Source organism: Phyllostomus discolor, chromosome 2 (assembly GCF_004126475.2).
Source record: "Phyllostomus discolor isolate MPI-MPIP mPhyDis1 chromosome 2, mPhyDis1.pri.v3, whole genome shotgun sequence".
NCBI classification, from domain to species: Eukaryota; Metazoa; Chordata; class Mammalia; order Chiroptera; family Phyllostomidae; genus Phyllostomus; species Phyllostomus discolor.
In genome coordinates, this window is record NC_040904.2 from 140,813,149 (window position 1) to 140,834,106 (window position 20,958).

Genomic DNA, 20,958 nt, shown 5'->3' on the forward strand with positions numbered 1-20,958 from the left:
AGGCTATGATAAGCAAGATATCTTCTAGGAACTCTGGTAGGAACAATGCAGATGCTTAAATCTAAATAAATTCATTTATTTAGAATCCATGCTTAAAATTGTGATTCACAATTCAAGCAAATATTCAACTGTGACTATAAAGGATCAGAATAATTACATCTTATCAAAATAATATTCCAACATAGGCAGTTTATTTTTTTATTAAAAGGCAAAACATGTCCACACTTACCTGTGATAGTAGAAATAGGTTTTCCAAAGCAGCTCAAAGTTCCTCTTTCTGCTACACTGAACAGATATATCAAATAATGATGAAAAGATTTGAGGCCTCTAATTATTGTTGATGTGTTGAGTTTTTCAACAAACACCTCTTCTGACTTATTATTTTCGACATCCAAAGTAGTTATAAGATAATGATGAAAAGACTCAGGGTCAGGAGGATCCCAGTGTAAAAATATTTCTGTCGGGGTCACATGCATAACTGTGAAATTTTGGACTGATAATGGGCCTTGAAGATAAAAATGCACGATATTAGTGATATGGCTGGCCAGAACAGCCACTCGCTCCTCAGCACTTCTGTAATAGCAAAACCTGAAAAACTGGGTGTGAGTCCCAGCTCTTACACTCTCTGGTTCCATTCCCTGAGTAATTCACTGCCTTTCAGCCTCACCTTTCTTGACTATAAATAATGGAAATTATAGTAATAGCTGCCTGGTAAAGTTATCATGAAGATTAAATGAGATAAGGAATGGAAAGCACTTGGCACCGTGTGTGACACATAATGTGTGACACATTAATGCAAGCACCACAGAAATGGCACTTATGATGTTCAGGAATCATATGTTACATGTCTTTTCCCTCTTCTGTCTTGTCATACTAGAGGGCAGGGACTTCACAGTAGTCACCCTTCGTTCCCCCATCATCCCTGGAACTCAGGCACTTGTCCTGTTTCAGAAATATTTCCCCACCACAAACCATTTTATCCGCATGCTTATGATTTCCCTATTTAATCCCTAAAGATTAATTTTCTTAAAACAGCATCTTGCACATATCAGTCACAAACCCATATCCATTCCCCACCCTCCGAACATACACATTCTTCTTGCTTCTTTCTTTAGAAGCAACATCTCAAGAGTTAAAATAAGACCATCTGGGTTTCTGTTTGGATCTACTAAACAAATCAGTTACTCTAGTCAGTTTGCTTAACCTTTCTGAAGTTCAATTTCCTCATTTCTACATAGCTACTCCCAGAATTGAGGACTGAGTTAAGATAATGTGTTAAGAGTGCATTGATGAAGGGAGAATAAGTCTTAAAAACCTATAGTCTTAACTGATATCCATGTTTGTAAGGTAAGTCCAATCATCTGAGACAGAGAACTCTGGCACTTCCAAATCTGTTACCACTACCTCTCAAGCTGATTTTACACTTATGCCCAAGGAAATCTCCCATCAGTCTGCCTTATTCTTTTTCCACAAATGCATATCTCTACATATTTGCTTATGTCTTTCATCCTTCAACTTTGAGTCCAAGCTTCTCCTTTCCACAAGTTTTCCACTGTCACCCACCCTCTGAATTCTAGAAAGCATTTATTAAACACACTGCTGAGTGAGAATTTAGGTTACATTTTGCAATATAGCTTTGTTTGCATTTACTTTATTCCTCACTAATTCTCTCCATTGTAATCCTCTCAAAGTCCAGATACATGTCTGTTTACCTTTTGCTATTAACACATGTCAAAAATCCATTTCCACAGAAATTTATTGATTATCTACTATAGACTGGGCTCCAGTCTAGCTGATGACAAAGAAGATATAGTTCTTTATAGGTTTATATAAGGAACCAAATTTTAAACAGATTCATTGTCATTTAAAATTGGTAAAGTTACAGGTGTACACAGTGTTATGAAAAAATACCAGACCCTCAGGAAATAATCATATTAAATACTTGAAAAATTATAACTTCAGATGACTTGTAACTTACGTGTTTCAACAAGGAACACTGGACTTAGTGTAGTTCTTGCTTCCCATTCATTTATCATGAACAGTGAAAATCTGTAAACACGGCCAGGAGACAATCGGGTAATTGATTTTTCTGTAGTGTTTGGGGGTATGCTCTCAAAATGTTGTTCTGTATAATCTAAATAATATTTAAGGGTAATTTTATATCCTGATTTCAGCCACTTATTCAAAGTACTCCAACCATTCAGATTATTCCAACTAAATACAACTTCAGTAGTTCCAACATCCTTTATATGGATCAAAGGGTTTTCCGGCAGAGAGGGTGCTAAAATTTAAAAAGAACTATTTTAATCACAAATTATACTTCTATTTTTAAATAATAAGAGTGAAGTGCATAAATATAATACTAATAAAATAATTACATTCATATTTGCAAATATATGGCAATGGAATATAACAGAAAAATCTTGCAAAAAAATAGTTTGATCCAGTTGCATTTTGCTGTAAAATGTAGCAATCTGTTTCATTCTTGGGTAGCAGTGTAAAAGAAAACAGTTCATTTTTCTTAAGGCCATAAGACGATCCATCTGTCCATGTGAGGTGACCTTCTTTCTGTAATAAGATACACAAATTACACCAATTTAAAGGAAAAGTTCATATCTTCAAATAAGTGTACTTGAAGATTTTCATTAGTCATACCATTATTATAGAATTTTCTAAGATTGTTAAAACATCAACCAGTTTAATATATATTTATATAGGTTTCCCTTATTACAAAGATTTTGAGCTGAGGACAAGTTCACTTTCATTCACTCACTAACCGTACGTAGTGGCAGATGGCTGAGTCTCACACTAAGCCTCCATCTTCTCATCTGTAAAAATGGGTATCTGCACATTAAACAGGATGCACAACAGCGGGACACAATTTACACATGAAACTGTTGTGGAATTAAAGAGGCAGTGCATGTGAAGGCTTTACACAATGCCAGGCACAGACCCATTATTCATCAGATGTTGGTTATTTTATTCCAAGTCATCAAATAAGTCATATGAATTAGGAGAGGTTATTGATACCTTTCTGCTAAAGGATGTGACTGGCAAATATTCCTAACCGCAATTATCACAAGTTATCAATGCATTTCTAGATAGTCATGTGTCTACCCCCCTTGAAAGGGGTAGTAGGAAAAATACAAGCTTTGACAAAGATACAGCTGATTCTAATCAATATTTCTTCCAGCTACTGTATACTGCCAACCTCTTAGAAACTAAACTTTTTCACCTATACAATGGAGATAGTCATAACTCCTTGCATGGTTGCCAACAGGTTTAGAGAGTGTGTATACACAACACCGGGCACATAATAGCTCCTTATAAAATAAATATAATTCTTACAGAAATAATGAGCTCTATGAAAAGAGAGACTATATCTATTTTTTGATTATCATGCCATCCTGGCATTGAGCACAGGTCCAGCCTAGTAGCATCAATGAGGAATAAAGAGAATTGCTCCCTCCAGAGATTCTAAGGAGATTTTTTTAAATAGCACACTCCAATTCCTCAAACAGTCTGCTTTATTGCATACATGGTATTACAGTTTTGACTACAGACAGAAGCTTGCGGGGAGTATGTTCAAGTGGTTAGGTCATGAGTACTGGCCAGACAGACACAGGTTCGAGGCCTAGCATGGCCATTTATCAGCTATGTGAGTCAGAATCTTTCTGAGCTCCACATTCCTCAGCTAAAAAATGAAAATAATGACAAGTTTGTTGTGAGAACTAAACAAGAGTTACCTACCTCACAAAGTAGAAAATAGAGACAATTATCCTTTCATTCATTAAGTTCCCGCTGAGTGCCAAGCACCAAATGAAGCTAGAAATGCAATGATGAATATGACAGTCTGTCCTTGAAGCCCAGTGACAAACTCATGCGTGTTTGAGCGTGTTTGAGCATGGTGAAAGAGGTGATTACTTTCTCACACTACCACAGGGATGGTGACCCAGCAGGTGACTTTGATGTCAACCTCAAGAGACCAGCTTAATGCAGAGGTCAGAGAACAGTGGTTAAGAGCAGACTGATGTGTGTCCACAGGGACATGCTAATCTTCCCGTGGCCCAATTTCCATTTACGTCATACAAGCACACCACATAAGACGGTGCTTAATACTTACAGGACACTATAGGACTTAGCTATTATTATAAATAAAATTGTTCTAGATACTTTGATGTTTCATTTACCTCCCAAGTTATTTTTAAGTACCTTGAAAGCAGAAACTACATCTTTAACATTTTTGAAAAATTCACAGCAACCACAAGGATGGTTTGAGAGCCTCCTTGACTATTGTGAGATGACCTGAACGTTTTAACAGAAACCAGCAACCATAACTATTGGAAAAGAACATTCTAACTTAAGCCATTTATAACAATCACACAACAGCAGGAAACAACAATATATACACTGACTGGAATACTTTGAAAGAAACTGTAAAGCTGGGAGGGGAGCTTCTAGGATGCTCCAAAGGACCTGTGGTGTGAGGGATCACTGGTAGAACTTCACTCTGTGTCTATTAAAGGGTAAAGGAAATTCAGTGAGAGAATGATGAACATACAATTAAATATTAGCAATACTTTTCCCCAAGGTTATGCAAAGTTCCACAGAAAAATTGGTATCAAACTGGTACAATTTGCCTCGAGTTCCTGCAAACCAAGATATCTTGTGGAGAACAGGTTCATCTTTGAGTAGCAAGATGCAAAATTAAGTGGACCATCAGGGAGAAACACATACTAGACAGGAAACAGTGTTTGATGCCTTGGGTGATGCTACAAAATGCTGACCAAAGTGAAATTCCATGAGATATCTTGTAGTATTTGGAATGTTGGAGAAAAACATCACACTCTTTTTCACTGGTATTGAATAAAATCTTCAACTCTTTCTGTATCTTTGAGTAAAATTGAACTTTATAGAACTGCATATGAGGAGTGGAAGAAATAAAATGGACAAGACTTCCATGTTTTAGGTTCATACTACTGTATTGTTCACAGAGGTGAGAGACAGAGGGAGTGAAGCAGGTGTGGTGCAAGGAGATGACAAGTAGGCCCGGGCAATGTTGACGTGCCTGTGGACAATTTCAAAAGGCATAATCAGAAGAAAATTAGATGTCTGGAGCTCATAAGAAAAAAGTATACTAGATAAATGTTTGAGAATCACTGGGTTAGGTGATAAATTAAGAAACGGATGAGGTCAGGACTTCCGGCAAGATGGAGGCATAGGTGGACGTACCATACCTCCACACACAACCAAGATTAGAACAATTTAGAGATAGAATAACACCCAGAACTGATAGAGAATTTATCTGAATGGAAGTCGGACAGCCAAGAAGTTGAAGTAGACCCATTCATCCAGACTGGTAGGAGGGGCAGAGAGGAGCAGCCGGGCACAGGTCAAGGGTCATGGCACGGGTTTCAGTGAGGAGAGCCGAGAGAGGTGGGCGCATAAGGCATCTGGGGCGAGCAAGATGTATGCAAGCAGCAGCTGGCAGACCCAGTGAGGTGGTGATTGTGGAGCCGGGCAGAGCGCGCAACCCAGGATCCCACAGAAGGGACTGAGATCCCAAGGAGAAAGGAGCTACCGCCCCCATTTACAATGTCACAATCTAGCGACTGGGGTGGCCAGCCCTGGTGAACACCTCAGGTTCCACCCCTCACCATAGCAGGAGCGACCAGAACCCCCCCTCAAAAAAAACAGAGAGAGAGAGAGAGACATGTCTCAAACAGAAGAACAGATCAAGGCCCCAGGACTCATCATTTTAAGCAACTGAGAGATAGCCAATCTATCAGATGCACAGTTCAAAACACTGGTGATCAAGAAGCTCACAGAATTGGTTGATTTTGGGCGCAAATTAGATGAACACATGCAGGTTACCATAGAAGAAATGAAGGAAAATGCACAGAGAACCGATAGTGATAGTGGGAAGGAAACGGGCTCAAAACAATAGAGTCGACAAGAAGGAAGAAAAAAACAACCAAACAGGAAAGAATGGAGAAATAAGAATTCAAAAAAACGAGGAGAAGCTTAGGAACCTCCAGGATATCTTTAAACATTCCAACATCCGAATTACAGGGGTACCAGAAGGGGAAGAGGAAAAGCAACAGATTGAACACATATTTGAACAAATACTAAGGAGAACTTCCCCATTCTGGCAAAGGAAATAGACTTCCAGGAAATCCAGGAAGCTCAGAGAGTCCCAAAGAAGTTAGACCCAAAAAGAAACACACCAAGGCACATCATAATTACATTAGCCAAGGTAAAAATGAAGGAGAGAATTCTAGAAGCAGCAAGAGATAAGGGGACAGTAACCTACAAAGGAGTTCCCATCAAACTGTCAGCTGATTTCTCAAAAGAGACCTTACAGGCAAGATGGGGCTGGAAAGAAGTATTCCAAGTCATGAAAGACAAGGACCTATATACAAGATTACTCTATCCAGCAAAGCTTTCATTTAGAATGGAAGGGCAGATAAAGTGCTTCTCAGATAAGGTCAAGTTAAAGAAGTTCATCATCACCAAGCCCTTATTTTATGAAATGTTAAAGGGACTTATCTAAGAAAAAGAAGATAAAAAATATGAACAGTAAAAAAAAAAGACATCAAACTCACAGTTAGTAACAACCACACCTAAAACAAAAGCAACTAAGCAAACAAAGAGAACAGGAGCAGAACCACAGAAATGGAGATCACATGGAGGGTAAGCAACAGGGGAGTGGGAGGAGGAGAGAGGGGGAAAAGGTACAGAGAACAAGTAGCATAGATTGTAGGTTGAAAATAGATAGGTGGAGGGTAAGAATAGTATGGGAAATGTAGAAGCTAAAGAACTTATAAGTATGACACATGGACATGACTAAAGGGGGGGATGTGGGTGGGAGAGGGTGTACAGGGTGGAGGGGAGTGAAGGGGGAAATGGGACAACTGTAATAGCATAATCAATAAAATATATTAAAAAAAAGAAATGGATGAGGTCACTCAAATGAATTTAGAGGGGGCTGGGGAAGGCCAAAATTAAAGCAAAATTAGGAAAAGAATAGATGGTTACAAAACAGATGGAAGGATGTAGGGAAGGGATGAATAGGCAGAGTATATAGGATCTTTAGGGGAGTGAAAATATTCTGTGTGATTACCAAAATGATGGGTAAATGTCATCACATATTTGTTCAACCTATAGAATGTAGAACACCAAGAGTGACCCAGACATGTAAGCAATGAACTTTGGGTGATTATTATGGGTCCATGCAGGTTCTTCAGCTGTAACAAACGTCCTACTCTGGAGGTGGTGGTAGGAAGACTATGCATGTATGGAGACAGTGGGGCACATGGGCAATCTCTGCTCCTTCCCCTTACTTTTGCTGTGAAACTCTGCTGAAAGAGAGAGAGGTGGAGGAGAAGCAGATTGAAAAAAATAGAAGAGAAACAGTGTCTGGCTTATAATAAGTACTTAATAAATATTTATTGAATGAAGAATATATGAATAAAGAAATTAATGAATAAATGAACATAGATAAACAATGTTGTTTATCACAATATGTGTATATCTTTATATTTACTGACCTTCAAATCATTAAGACCAGTCCATAATATTATCTGATTCTTTGACCTAAGATGTGAAAATATAAATTTTTTTTCCTCTTCATTTTTTATATCCACAAGGCGTGCAGAATTTAAGGACAACTTACAATGTTGCTGAGCTATATTCCATGGTTTGCTCTCTTTACTAATTCTGTAACAGTTATTTTTTAATGCTACCCATCCTTGTGAACATGAACCTACCAAAAGAAAAATGCTTTATTACAGATGAATTTAGTAATATAACATTACAAAATTACATTTCTTAACATCTATAGAAGTTAATTGTGAAAACCTCAGAGCATTAATAGTGCACTTGCCCTATATTTCTCTCAAACAAATAAGTGCTAAAGCGGTTATTATTTAAGTAGTAAATGAATTATTACCAATTAAAATAGGTTTGGTAGCCATAAGAGTTAATTATGCAGAATTATGGTCCAATTATAACTCAAAACAAAACCACAGATAATTTTCCTTTGTCTAGTTACCTTAGGATGCCCTTCCTGTCCCTTACTCTAAATAGTGGTAGAGAATATTTCAGTATATTTTAGGTTTCTTTTCATTTTAGAGAACTAGACACAAGGCTTGCTAAGAATTATGTTCTCTACCATTTCAAATGGGTTCACCTTCCAGAAAAAAACTGGAATGGTTACTTAGCATTTTTCTCTGAAATTGGAAACCATGGAAAGACTGGGGGAAATGTCAGCCTGTTCCAAGTACATGTTCTAATTTAGCTCTTGTTGGTGCTTCATCAGTGCCTCAACCCACAACATTAGGAAGATGTGAAAAGGATCTTTCAAGGAAACTGTTGTCTTCTTTTTCACAGGACCAGGAGGATGGGGAGAGGGCATGCTTTAATTACCTTATTATCTTTTTCTTACTATTTAAGTGTTTTTCCACTTCACTTGTAAACATACATTGTGGTTCCCTGATGATTCCTACAGAGAGTAATAAAACGGGACTCAGCCCATCACAGTGAGTGAATTGCTCTCATTAGCTATCTGTGATTCTGTCCTCTTCTCTATCCTTTCCCACCGTGTGGGGGAAGGAAGTGGAAACAGGAAGCCACAAAAAATTTAAGCACATTCCCTTTCCCCTTGCAGTATTCTTAATTTTAGTCACATCCAATCAAGGTGAGTAATGGAGAAGTTTAAATTAGATTTTAGTGGAGGTTTTAATACCTGAAAGTGTGACTGTTCATTGATGTTTTAAAGTCACCCCAAAAGCTATGGAATCTATACAAACCATTGCTAAAGTTTAGAGAGACAGACAGACAGGTGGAACACACTTGGTTCAGTTTAAAAGAAATGATAACAGGAAAATAAAGTTGGTTCTTATCTTCACACTGCAAAATCCAGCTTGTTCACTAAATCAGCCAAATACCAGAAAGATAGTTAGGAAAGGGGAACTATGCTAATTCATTTACAAGTAGTTCACAGTGGTTAATACTTGCCTGAATCTCTTTTTAAGAGAACAATATAACTGCCATGTTATCTATAAAATATATAATAAATATATTGATTAATAATGAACCAAATATCCATATACCTGTTTCAACTTGAACATTTACTCTCTGAAGTATATTTATAAAATCCAAATGCAACTGTTTAAATTCCAAAGTAAAATCATATAAGGTGGCAGGCTTCAAATCATTCCATTCATAAACCATGATGTTATTTTGCATAATTTGTGAAGAATTATTAAGAGATATTGACAGTGAAATGTCATTGGAAGATAGCACACTCCAGTTCAAAGAAACACTCGTACTTGTTGCTATTATTCTAATATTTTTAGTTGAGATTCCACCTGAAAAATCAGAGAGAATAATTAGTATGTTTTCAAATAAATCTAAATGAAACACAAAGAATATTAAATTACAAAAGATTGGCCATGGTGGGGAAATATTATCTAACATAAAATATTTGCAAGACTATATGGGATTTTCTTGTATCTATTTAGAATGAATGAATTAGATTACAAATCTACATTATAATATTTTTTAGAATAATCTGAATTGCGTGTAATATTTCCACTATACTTACCTATTTATATTATCACACACTAAGTGCCAAAACTGAAAATTTTATTCTTACCTTAGTTTATGATTTCCTTTAAATACTAAATTTTATATTATATTTAAAAAATACAATAATACTATCATGATGTGATTTTTCAACTACCATTACACACCTGATAATCACTGTAGAATTCAAATTATCTTGTACTTTCCCTTTTACACTTAGGTAATATAGTGAACATATACATACTACTTACGGGTTTGAAATGACTTTTCACTTAAAATGTGTCCATATTTTATGGACTGTATAGTGATATGATAGTCTTCATTTTCTTCTAGTGTTATCACTGTGTTTGGAGGTGTTAGTGGGTCTGCAGGAATGCTTTTGACGTCCTGCCAATGATGAGATACATCTGCTTAAGAAACGTTTACTAACTCTGTGTCAGATGCATCAAAAGTTGGACTTTTGCATATCTCCTTCATAACAAGAACAATTTTTCCAATATGGAATAATTATTTTTACATAAATATTACTTTTTAAATAACTTCTCTCTGCATAGTAGGCAAATTCTAAAAAATAATAATAATTCTTGTGAAAAAGTTAAATATTGTTTTGATCTTCTTATCAAAGATACTTCATAAAATGCTAACATTTTATGTATTAATAAAATAAAAATAAGAAATCACAATAACTATTAAGTTCCTACTTCTGATGTGACTTTTAGTTACAGCAAATTTACACTATGCTCATTTTTCATCATAAGAGTCAAAAATGATGTCTTACTTTTTGAGCCAAATTATTAACAAGTTGGTATTTTAAAAAATAAAATTCAGGACTTCCTCCCTTAGGAAATTCTTCCCATTCAACAAAAATTGTTGTTGTTTGTTTACTTATTGGTATATAGTGAAAGCTTTTCGAGATCTGAAATGGAAAAGAAAAGTAATGGTAATAAACTAGTAAAATGCATGCTTGGTTATTATTTTATAAGCAAATTTACAAAAATGAAACCTAAAATATGCCAAATGATAACTGAAAGTATTTTGGCTCTATTGATTTCTACATATAAATTAAATAACTTTCATTGGATACTTTATTTGTAAACATAATTTTGAGGATAAATTAAGAAAGGCAAGTAAAGTAAGAGCAAGAAAATTTAACACCCATATTTCTCAAACTAGAAAACACCACATTCCCAGGCAGGGTCAGGGGAGGGGGAAGAAAATCAAAGTCACAGGAAAAACAGCACACCCTCCGGGCATGTCAACCGTGTACCTTGATGGTAATGGCTACAAAATTACATTATTTCACAGGCCTCCTTGATAAGACATTCACAATGAAAATAAGTTTGAGTGCAACATGCTTGACACTGAGCCATGTTATAGCCTTAGTTCATTTGTCTATACAGAAAATGTTGCAAATCAAGGCAAAAATAGACCACAGGATCAGACTTTTTATGTTCTTTAGGTAACAACAAGAAAAGATTTCAACTCTCAGAAGAATGATATATTTATCAAAATCCTATCAAAAACAACATTAACAGCAGCCACCAAATCCTTCTCTCTGCCCCCTGGTTGTCCCCAGTACAGTTTGTAAGCAGTGAGGACAGATACCATCTATGTGCACCCATTTATGCAGCACCTAGCAAAGAAATTTTCCTTCTGTAATAAACCTAATACTTAGTGTAATTTCTCTTCAACATACCCCTTACTTTCCAAAATGGATTGATCCAATGCAATAGTATCCTGTCCATTAACCAATTTTTCCAAAAGAGACACATTCGAAAATGTCTTACCTTAACAACATACTGTATCCAGAGTAGCAGAATGAGTGATTTCTCCATCTGGAAGATAAAATATACTTAGTTCAATTACACATGCATATTTTTAGATTCAATACCAAGCTATTGGATGTTCTTTATGTGAGTTTACATATATCACTTTAACGTTATGACTTTTCAATTTAGACTGCTCACCCAACTGAACTTAAGGCATTAATAAGTAGGTGCCACATGGTACTCTCCACCTAATAAACTTGGAAACATCGGTGCTTCCCCACAAATACCAAAATAATTTGCTTCTAGAAACTGCTATAACTAAATATACAGGAGGTGTTAGAAATAAAATGAATCATCAGGCAATTACATGAAATGACATTGCATTGTGTGAAAGTATTTCACCTTAACTGATGACAGTCTAGAACACCTACCCACTGCTACTTCCTTGGAAGTAATTACTCACATTTCATCGTCATGAAAAGTATTTCAATATACTATTAATGAAATTGCAACTTCAATAGGGAAGGCATTCAAAATCTATTTCAATTTATTTTTTAAAATGTGTTCATCTGAAAAGCTGGTGTAACTTTTCCGGGTAACCTAGAGTTCCTGGAGACCTTTTACATTCAATTTAAGATATAAAGAAAAGAACATGTGTTTGAAATATATGTTGTTTTCCTAACACTTAAAAATATTATTTTAATAGTAGGTACCCAAGACCCAGTTTAAAGCTCTCTAAAGCAGGTTTTCCCTACAAAATCCTCTTTAGTTATTAAGCAAGTGTTTACCCCAGATAAAATTGCCCAGTTAAAAAGAAATACCTAATCATTCAATCCACCGACTCCCACAAAACTGTAAAGCTTTAACCTTGTTCGTTTTTCTCAGAAATGTCTATCCTCGGGGTTAGACTATAATCCCCTCCACCCTACCCCCAGCTCTCAATTTAATGTAGAATGCCGAAGTTTTGTGTGCTATGATAAGAATATCGAAGTGGAAACTTCGCTCCCGCTGCCTGCTTTTCAAGTCCCCAAGTCCTCGCTCCACTCGGTTGTGAATCACACAGGATTTGCGCCCGGAGCGCGGAGAAAGGGCAGAGAGCGCAGCTCAGAGGCGTGCTGTTTTACAGACTCCCCAGGAGCCAACTTGTAACCGCTGCAGAAAGGAACAGTATAAGGGGAAGAACTAGGAGGTTAAGAATGGTGAGATCAATGGGATTAGAAGGAAAGAGTTTAGACCTGGGAATTAAAACGCGGGGAGGTGGGTGGAACGGCGGGGCAGTGCCCGGCGCCCCAGCAGCCCTCCGGGACACCGCCCGGTCCCCGACCCCCGGGGGCGCCGCTCGCTCTTTGAGGGCTTTGAGCGCTCAGAGTCGCGCCTGGTGCGGGGTCCGAGAGACGCAAAAGAGGAGCTGGGCGCGGCCGCGGAGGGTGCGCAGGAACCGAAGTCGCAGGCCTCCACGCGGCCAGCGTGCGCGCTTCTCTTTCCCCGCTGCTCTCTGGGAGCCCTCCTCTGCTGGGCTCTTCCCGCCGGGTTTTCTGCCCGGCTCTGTGCGCTATCCCTAGGTTGGGTTAATTAAGTGAAGGTCTCCATGGCAACAGTAAGCAGCGGGAAGGGAGAGGAGTGGGAGGCCAGTCCCAAAACATTGATCTGTGGAGGAGAATTACACTCGGAGTGGAAGAGGGGAGGAAAGGGCGGGGCGGTGACGGAGAACGCCAGTGGGAAACACTGGCTTCTGAAAAAGAAGCGGAGGCCGACCATGTGGCTGTGAATAGCCTTGGTTGGGCAGTTTCAAGTTCACCCCTGTGGCTGTCTGTGAAGCCACGTCCTTTCCTTGGCCCGTTTTCTGCAGCATTTGACGGTTTTGATCGAACAGTTTCTCCTTCCTGGGATCTTCTCAGCTTTCCTGACATCACCCTCACCTGGTTCTTCCATCCATTTTTTTAGTCCACATCATCCTTCGACATTTCCAATTTAAAAATTAACTTGACCCATAGTACCTTCCTAGAACCTGGGTTATTTCATTTACTTTTGTGATTTCAGTCGTGTAATATTCAAGACTGCTGGTCACTTCATCTGGGATCTCATTCCTTTTCAGGGTTTCAGAGCCATATTTACAGGTCTGAACTGGCCATCTCCGTGGGTGCCCCCCACAGGCAACTCAAAGCCACCTTTCCAAAACTTCCCTCTCCCAGTCCTTCAGAACAGAGGGTCAACAAGCCAAACAAACAAACAAAAAACCCCAGCAATTCTGCATCTTCAGACCCTTTCCCTCACCACCCAAAACCAACTTGCCCCCCACAAAATCCCTTTAATTCTACTTCTAAAACATCTCTATTCTCATAGCCATGGGCTTAACTGAAAACCTTAATTATCTCTCTCTCTGAGAAGTATGTGCCACATTTGAGTTGAAGCTCAGTTCATATCCTATTCTCTTTACTAGCTGAGCATCTCTCTGAAAAGTTGATTGTGGTCAAGAGTGAAGTCGTAGATTGCTCAGTAGAATATAAATACTTAATAGAGTAAGGACTGATATTGTCACTGGTATTAAATTTCATTGCAATTACTGCCAATAAACTCAGACTTGGACTATGTCCTTTTGTGTGATAGCCCAGTCTCCCCATACATTGTTAGCTAGTGTGATCTTTCTAAAATACTCACCTGATTGTGATTGGGGTGCTTACTTAAAAGTTTGTTCTGACTCCGTTGCTTACAGTGTACCTCTGACCAAATTTGCTTTCCAACATCAACTCTTTTTTGGGACCCTAACTTATAGTGTCAATGAAGTAACAGACTGTAAACGTTTGCACTATTGTTTTTCTATAAAATGTTGTTTATATTGTAGAATAAACTTTTACTTTTTATGTATTTATGTCCTCAGTCAGATTAGGGACTCAATGATGGCACAGACTACATCTTAATTCAAGCACAGGTATAGATGTGAACTATTTTTATGTTGTTTTAACATAGGAGGTTCTACATATCTTTTGTCTTTATATATTTTTTTAAAAAAATTATTGATTTTTGGAGAGGGGGGAAGGGAGAGAGAGAGAATTGAAACTGTGACCCTCCAGTTTCCTGGACGACACTCCCACCAACTGAGCCACACCAGCAAGTGCTATCTTTTGTCTTTAAAAGTAACAAGTGTGAAAGCAATATATCACAAAATGATTTTATTGCCAATGAATTAACTTTTAGGCTTTGAGAAACATGATTAAATTAAAAACCTATCACGGATGTTAAGTAAGATTTTTGTGGTAATCACTTTGCAATCTATACACATATCAAATCATTACATATACCTTAAACTTCTACAGTGTTACATGTCTGTCATAACTCAATAAAACTAGGGAGAAAAAAGAAATCAGGAAATTGTTCACAATAAATAAATAAATAGGCCATCAAGTGAATTGAATAAAGTATATATGTATTTCAACATGGCTTTTCTTGTAGTACACTTGCTTTACAAAAACGGCATTTTAAATAAACAGCCATCATAACACTCCCACCTTCTGTACTAGATCAATAGGGTTTCCTCCTTTTCCTGAAGAGATATCCTATAAATAGTATGGCTTTGTTCCCACCTTACCCTTTTATTTGTCCCAGGAACTTATGTATAAAGAAATTGAGTGAAAAATTCAAGAAAATTATGAGTCATTTCTTTTATGAAATGAAAAGGGTAGATTAATACTAGTTAAGAACATTAATTCTTAAGAAAAATAATTTATTTTTCATACAACCATTTATACAATAACAGGGATCATTAATATCTTAAAACATGAATTTCCTGTTAAGAAATATGTTGATTGTGGTCTTATTTACATACCTGTCATGAAAGAAAAGCCATATCTTCACCAGGAGTTGAGCAGACATATTTGCATAACCACATCCTTACAGAAATGTGACAAATATACAAGTAAACAAACACAATACCCACCCCTTCCTCACCTTCAACTTCCAGTCATTTATTCAATCAAAATATTGAGTGCTTACTGCATTTCAAGCACAGTGCTAAGCAATGCTCAGATACCAGCTGGGTGTCCTACAGTTCAATTCAATTATGTTATTATCTACCCAGAGAGAGCATCAGATCCCACAGGGTAAGGGCTCAGTCCTATAAGAGTCCCTCACCCTCCTCTTTAGATGCGAATCACATATCCACATTGCTACCTATTCTTTTGAGTAAACAGCTACAAATTGGATGCTCCCACAACCCCATCCTTAGGTTGATTAATTTACTGGAGTGACTCACAGAATTCAGGAAACTCATTTACTCACTGAATTACTGGTTTAATATAAAAGGATATAGCTCAGGAACAGCCAAATGCAAGAGATGCATAGGGCAAGGAATGTGGCAAAATTGTGCAGAGCTCCCATGCCCTCTCTAGGTTGGCCATTCTCTCAGCATCTTCATTTGCTGATTAACTCAGAAGGTCTCCAAACCTTGTCCACTTGATTTTTTTATGGTGTCTTTATTATGTTGGCATGATTGATTAAATAATTGACCACTGGTGATTAACTTGACCTCCAGTCCCTCTCCCCTCCTTGGAGGTCAGGGTGGGACTGAAAGTTCCAGTCCTCTAGTCACCGTGTGGGCTCTCTCAAGAACCAGCCCCTGCCTTAGGTGTGGTCTAAAAGTCACCTCGTTAACATAACAGCAAACATCTTTATTGCTCTCCTCCCTTAGGAAATTCCAAGAGTTTTAGGAGCACTTGCCCATAAGAAAGAAGACCAAATATATATTTATTATAAATCACAGTACAATATCTAGATATCTGGCATCACTTCTCATTAAATTGATGTAAAAATAGGTCTCCCTAGCTCTAGTTTTTCCCCGCTTTAACCCATTTTGAGCAGTCTTTAGAGTAATCTTCCCTAAAAATCTGTTCTGATAGTGTTAATTTCCTAATAACAACATCTTCAATGGCTCTTCAGCCTCCCTAATTCCTTACTTTTGAAGTCTTCCACCACATTTTCAGTTCACATCATAAAAATTCAGTTCACCCTCTTTTTCCCTTTAATAAGTTATCTCCCATTTCACCTTCTTCATGAATTTTTTCCTTGGACCCCTAATAAGAGTGAAATCTTCTTCCTCTGTGCTTCTGTGGCATTTAAGGCATCTAATGGGTGGCTCATTGAATTCTACTTTTAATAGAATTATATGTGAACATCTTAGTATCTCTACAAGACTAATCTCCCTGAAAGCAAGACTTCTGTCCTATTGATCTTCATATTACCCAGGGAGGCAGCTGTGATCTCTTACATGGTAGGCTCTCAAATTTTTTTTAATCCTCACCCAAGGATATGTTCATAGATTTTATAGAGGAAGGGAAAGAGAGAGAGAGAAAGAAACATCCATGTGAGAGAGAAACATCAATTGTTTGCCTCCCTTACATGTCCTGACCAGGGATGGAACCAGCAACATAAATACATGCCCTCACTGGGAAGCGAACCTGCGACTTTTTGGTATATAGGACAATGCTCCAACCAACTGAGGAAACTGTTACAGAACAAACAAGGGGGGCCTGAGACAATATACTATTATTGAAAGAAGCCCCCAGGTCTGTTATGCCTGCCGCCAGAGGAAAGACGTCTCTCAATGCCAGAGATTTGTGAAAAGGGAAGGGAATGTTTATTTAATGCTATACAAACTTAAAGTAGTGACCTAATGTCTTTATCAAAAATCCTAAAGTCCCTTAAAACACCCACAAACACACAGTCCTTCCTTCCTTCCCCCTTTGCCCAGTCCAGAGTACCGTATCTCAGGAAAGGAAATAGAAGTCCACGGCTCAGGCAGTCCTCTGGTTCTTCCCAGTTAGTACTCCATCTCGACTGGGAGACCTCCCTGGGTTCCCAGCACCCTCAGCTGAGTTGCCGGATCTCTGCTAAAACCAGGTGGTGGTTCCCCCTTCTAAAGCTGCGGGGGTACCCACTCTGGCAAAGGCACGTGGTCCTCTCTCCCAGGGCCACAGGAGTCCCCACTCAGCCAAAACCACATGCTTCTCCGCTCAATGGCTGCCGTGTCTGGGTTTAAATCCTGGTGCCAATCTTCCTCTGCAGTCCCATTTCCGACTCCTCCTACACTCGGGCACACTTGCCCCCAATCTGCTGTCTTCTCCAGCTTTTCTGGTCGCCATCATGGGTCTGGGCAGGTGTGACCCCATGTCATGGAGCCAATCTTCTCTGAGCTCCCACGCAGGCGCTGTAACTCGGGGGACCTGCCCCCCAGTCCCATCTTGGAGGGGAGGTCCCTTTCTATCCCCCTGGCCTTGAGCATGGCCATAGCTATTTAGCATATCTAAGTGACCAGCCAAAGGCTGTAGGTATGTTAAATGACCATGCCACGGATTAGCTGCAAAGCTGCCCTGCATGTTCTTGCTCTGTGTGCCCCTTCCCCCAACTCACACCTCTGGGGGAAGGGGTGAAGACACCTTAAAATCTCCTGGACACCTTGAGTTCTGGACCCCATTTCAAATGCCTATTTGGGGTCCCCCCCTCTTGGCTGCACTCTGTAACAAAACCAGTCAGGGCTCAAATATTGTTTAAATAAATATTCGCTCAAGGAATACTAAAAAACTCTTTGTTTTTTCCCTTTTCTATGTGTCACTTGGGACTTATCATATTGTAAAGATTTTTAGATGTTTTGGGGAACAGCAAATACAAATTTTAATGAGTCATTTCACCCCGGAAAAACATGTGCATGATTTACAAAATTACTGTAGAGACCCTTCTGGTTGTGCTTTGAACTCCACGAGTCTTTTTTTTTTTCAGAGTCCTTTGTAATGTACATGAGAATCTTTCTTCCTTAATGCTTTACCCTTTAGAGTAGCATGATCTATCACATTCCACATTCTGATCTATCACATTCTGATAGATCAGAATGTGGAAAAGTGTACCGTTTTAGGGTTAAATGGAGCAGTATTTCAAAATTAAAGACCAAAATGAAAGTATTCTTTCTTAAATCTTCTAATCTGGATGAATTAATGGTACTATTTTTTGTCTTCATTGTCTCATGTTTCTTCTTCTTTTGGGTCTTTTTAAATATCATCTTTCGAAGAAGAAATTTTACTCAAAAGTGTTCTCACAATGATAATGTTTTCATAAGCTGATATGTATTCAAAGTAAGTCATGTTTCTAACACTACTTAATGGAAAGTCACTGTTGCTATAGAATTCCAAAGCTCTATTTTGCTGGCATAAGTTATAAGAGAAAGAAAATAAAAGATGGATTAGCAGCATTTTTTCATCTCTATTTGGTTTCTTAAATGTGATGCCAAGAAGACTGCTTTTTGTTCTGTAGCTAAGATTGGCCTTTCCTACAAGGTAAACTTTCCTAAATACTTGTGGTATGATCTTGTTAATATATTCATCTATGAAATATGAAAAGTAGTTATTGCAATAGCTCTTTTAAGAAAGATTTAATTATCCAAATTAATCCAAATTAATATACTTTGAGTGAAAATGGTATGTTTAATAATGTGTTATTGGCTGTGCTTCACAATCTACTATTAAATCTACTTAGATTTATCTATATCCATTGATATAGACTAAAATGTAAATGTCACATGGAGAATTAGGACCAAGCAAAAAGCATCTTCATCTCTGGGGCACGGGGGGTGTTTGTGAAGTAATTCTGAGGTCTGGTCCATCACATTTATGGCTTCCCTGTTGATTTGTTAATATGTGTGCCATATGAGATTAACATGTTTAATGAATTCAGGTCAGTAACTTTCACTGAGAAACTTTGATGAAGAAAATGTGTTAGATGAGGGACAGGGATGGAGAGACAGCGCTGACTCCTGACTGCAACAGCTTTGTATCCAGAGAAGATCCATTATCCATACCCCTGAAAAATCAGATAAAATATTAAAAACCAACCTAAAAACATCCATCCTTAAATATTTTAACTGGGTAAGTTAGTGGTATAGTATTGTCTTTCTTTACTGGTGAGCAGAAGATAATGGAGCTCTATGAGCTCATAGGGATGGCCAATGATCCTTCCTGGTCAAGCCTAATACTTTAACCCTAATACTTTAATTCTAGGATGACACCTAAAATGCCTACCACCTGATACTCACACCCTGTATAATCTGCTTCCCTTGGTGGTTGGTGGACCTGTGAAAATGATGGCATAGTCTCTGCCATGACTGTGTTACATCATATAAGACTTCAAGTAGCTGAACAAGGGAGGGATTCTCCTGATGACTCTGAAGAAGTAAACTATCCTAGTGTGAGAGGATCAAGTTGTGAGAACATAAGTATGGTGTCTGGAGGCTGAGTATGTGCCCCATCCTGCAACCAGCAAGAAAGCAGGGAACTCAGCCTTGCAATTAAAAGGAATTTAATTTTGCCAACAACCTGAATGAGCCTGGAAGAAGAGGAACCCAATCCTCAAGTGAAATGATAGTCCCCACCGAAAAAATAATTTCAGCCTAGTGAGATCCTGAGCAGAGAGTCCAACTAACCCCAGTCCAGACTCCTGACTTACAGAAACTGTCAGGTCATAAGCATTTGTTTCAAGCCACTAAATTTATGGTAATTAGTTTCACAGCAGTAGAAAACTAATACATTCCCACAGTCTACCTGATTCATCGGATGATAAGCAAGCCTGGCCAATCGTTGCACAGGATTGTCTAACTAGAGTTCAGAGATGGATGTTTTCTCCTCTTTGTTGACAGACATAATAAAAGGTTTTGTTTGTTTGTTTGTTTGTTTGTTTGTTTGTTTCAGAACTGCTGTGGCTATATGCAAAGTGCAGTGGCCAATTTTGCACGTGGAACATCCTGAAATACAGTGGAAAAGAATGAAGTTGACTGCCAGAGGAAGTAGAGATTCATGCACATTTCATTCTCTTGCCAATATCAATGTTTGCTTATGTCAATTTCTCAAATTCTTGGAAAGACACCCTTTGGAGTGACACTCATGCTGCAGCTGCTCCCCCAGACTGGTCGGTGACATCACCAGGATTTAAACCTAGGTAGTCTAGTTCCAGAGTTGGTTCTCCTAAGCATTAATCACATAAAGAACTTACAGAATATCGTGGCCCATTAATTAAATAATTAATTTTGTTTTATCTGATATAATTTAGGGCAGCTGCTGCTAGATCAAAGAAATTCATACAAGTAGGAAAATTATAAGTATGCAGGTACTACTTTTAACATAAGATCTAATATATCTATATCCTGTCACTTTCTAAAGTTAAGAAATCATTTTGTAAATGTTGATTTTATAGTACTGTCATCAATAATTCTCATGTTTGTTTACACATCTATTATCCTAAGACTATCCTTTGTATAACCTCCTATTTCTTTAGCTTTTATGCCCCCCATTAAGGCTCCAGGCTTTACTACAAACTCTGTTCTTTCTCAGCCTCCTTCCCAGACTATTCTTTTACTCTATGATCCCTAAATATTAGAGGCTTTCAGGACTTGATCTGGGATCCTGTTTTTCTTTCACTATATTCTCTCCCTAGCTAACTTCATTCTTTCTCATAGCTTTATACTATTTATATATTAATGAATCCTAATTTCCAAGAGATTCCTCATCTTGAGAACTCTCCTATTCTGGTTCCCATCTACCTTCATCCACCCCATCATTTATTGTGC

The 20,958-nt window shown here is 38.0% G+C and overlaps 1 protein-coding gene across 1 annotated transcript in view; it reads right to left on the bottom strand.

Moving 5' to 3' along the window:
* The window catches only part of PTPRQ (protein tyrosine phosphatase receptor type Q), a 250,188-nt gene extending 238,657 nt beyond the window's left edge, over window positions 1–11,531 (bottom strand). The window contains exons 1-8 of the mRNA XM_036018637.1: window positions 11,376–11,531; window positions 10,367–10,504; window positions 9,840–9,975; window positions 9,114–9,371; window positions 7,551–7,765; window positions 2,379–2,568; window positions 1,979–2,281; window positions 230–505 (exon numbers count right to left, since the gene is read on the bottom strand). Of these exons, the coding sequence (XP_035874530.1) occupies window positions 230–505; window positions 1,979–2,281; window positions 2,379–2,568; window positions 7,551–7,765; window positions 9,114–9,371; window positions 9,840–9,975; window positions 10,367–10,504; window positions 11,376–11,423 (1,564 nt within the window). The 5' untranslated portion in view covers window positions 11,424–11,531. The remainder of the gene's footprint in view (window positions 1–229; window positions 506–1,978; window positions 2,282–2,378; window positions 2,569–7,550; window positions 7,766–9,113; window positions 9,372–9,839; window positions 9,976–10,366; window positions 10,505–11,375) is intronic.
* Window positions 11,532–20,958: the final 9,427 nt, after the last annotated feature.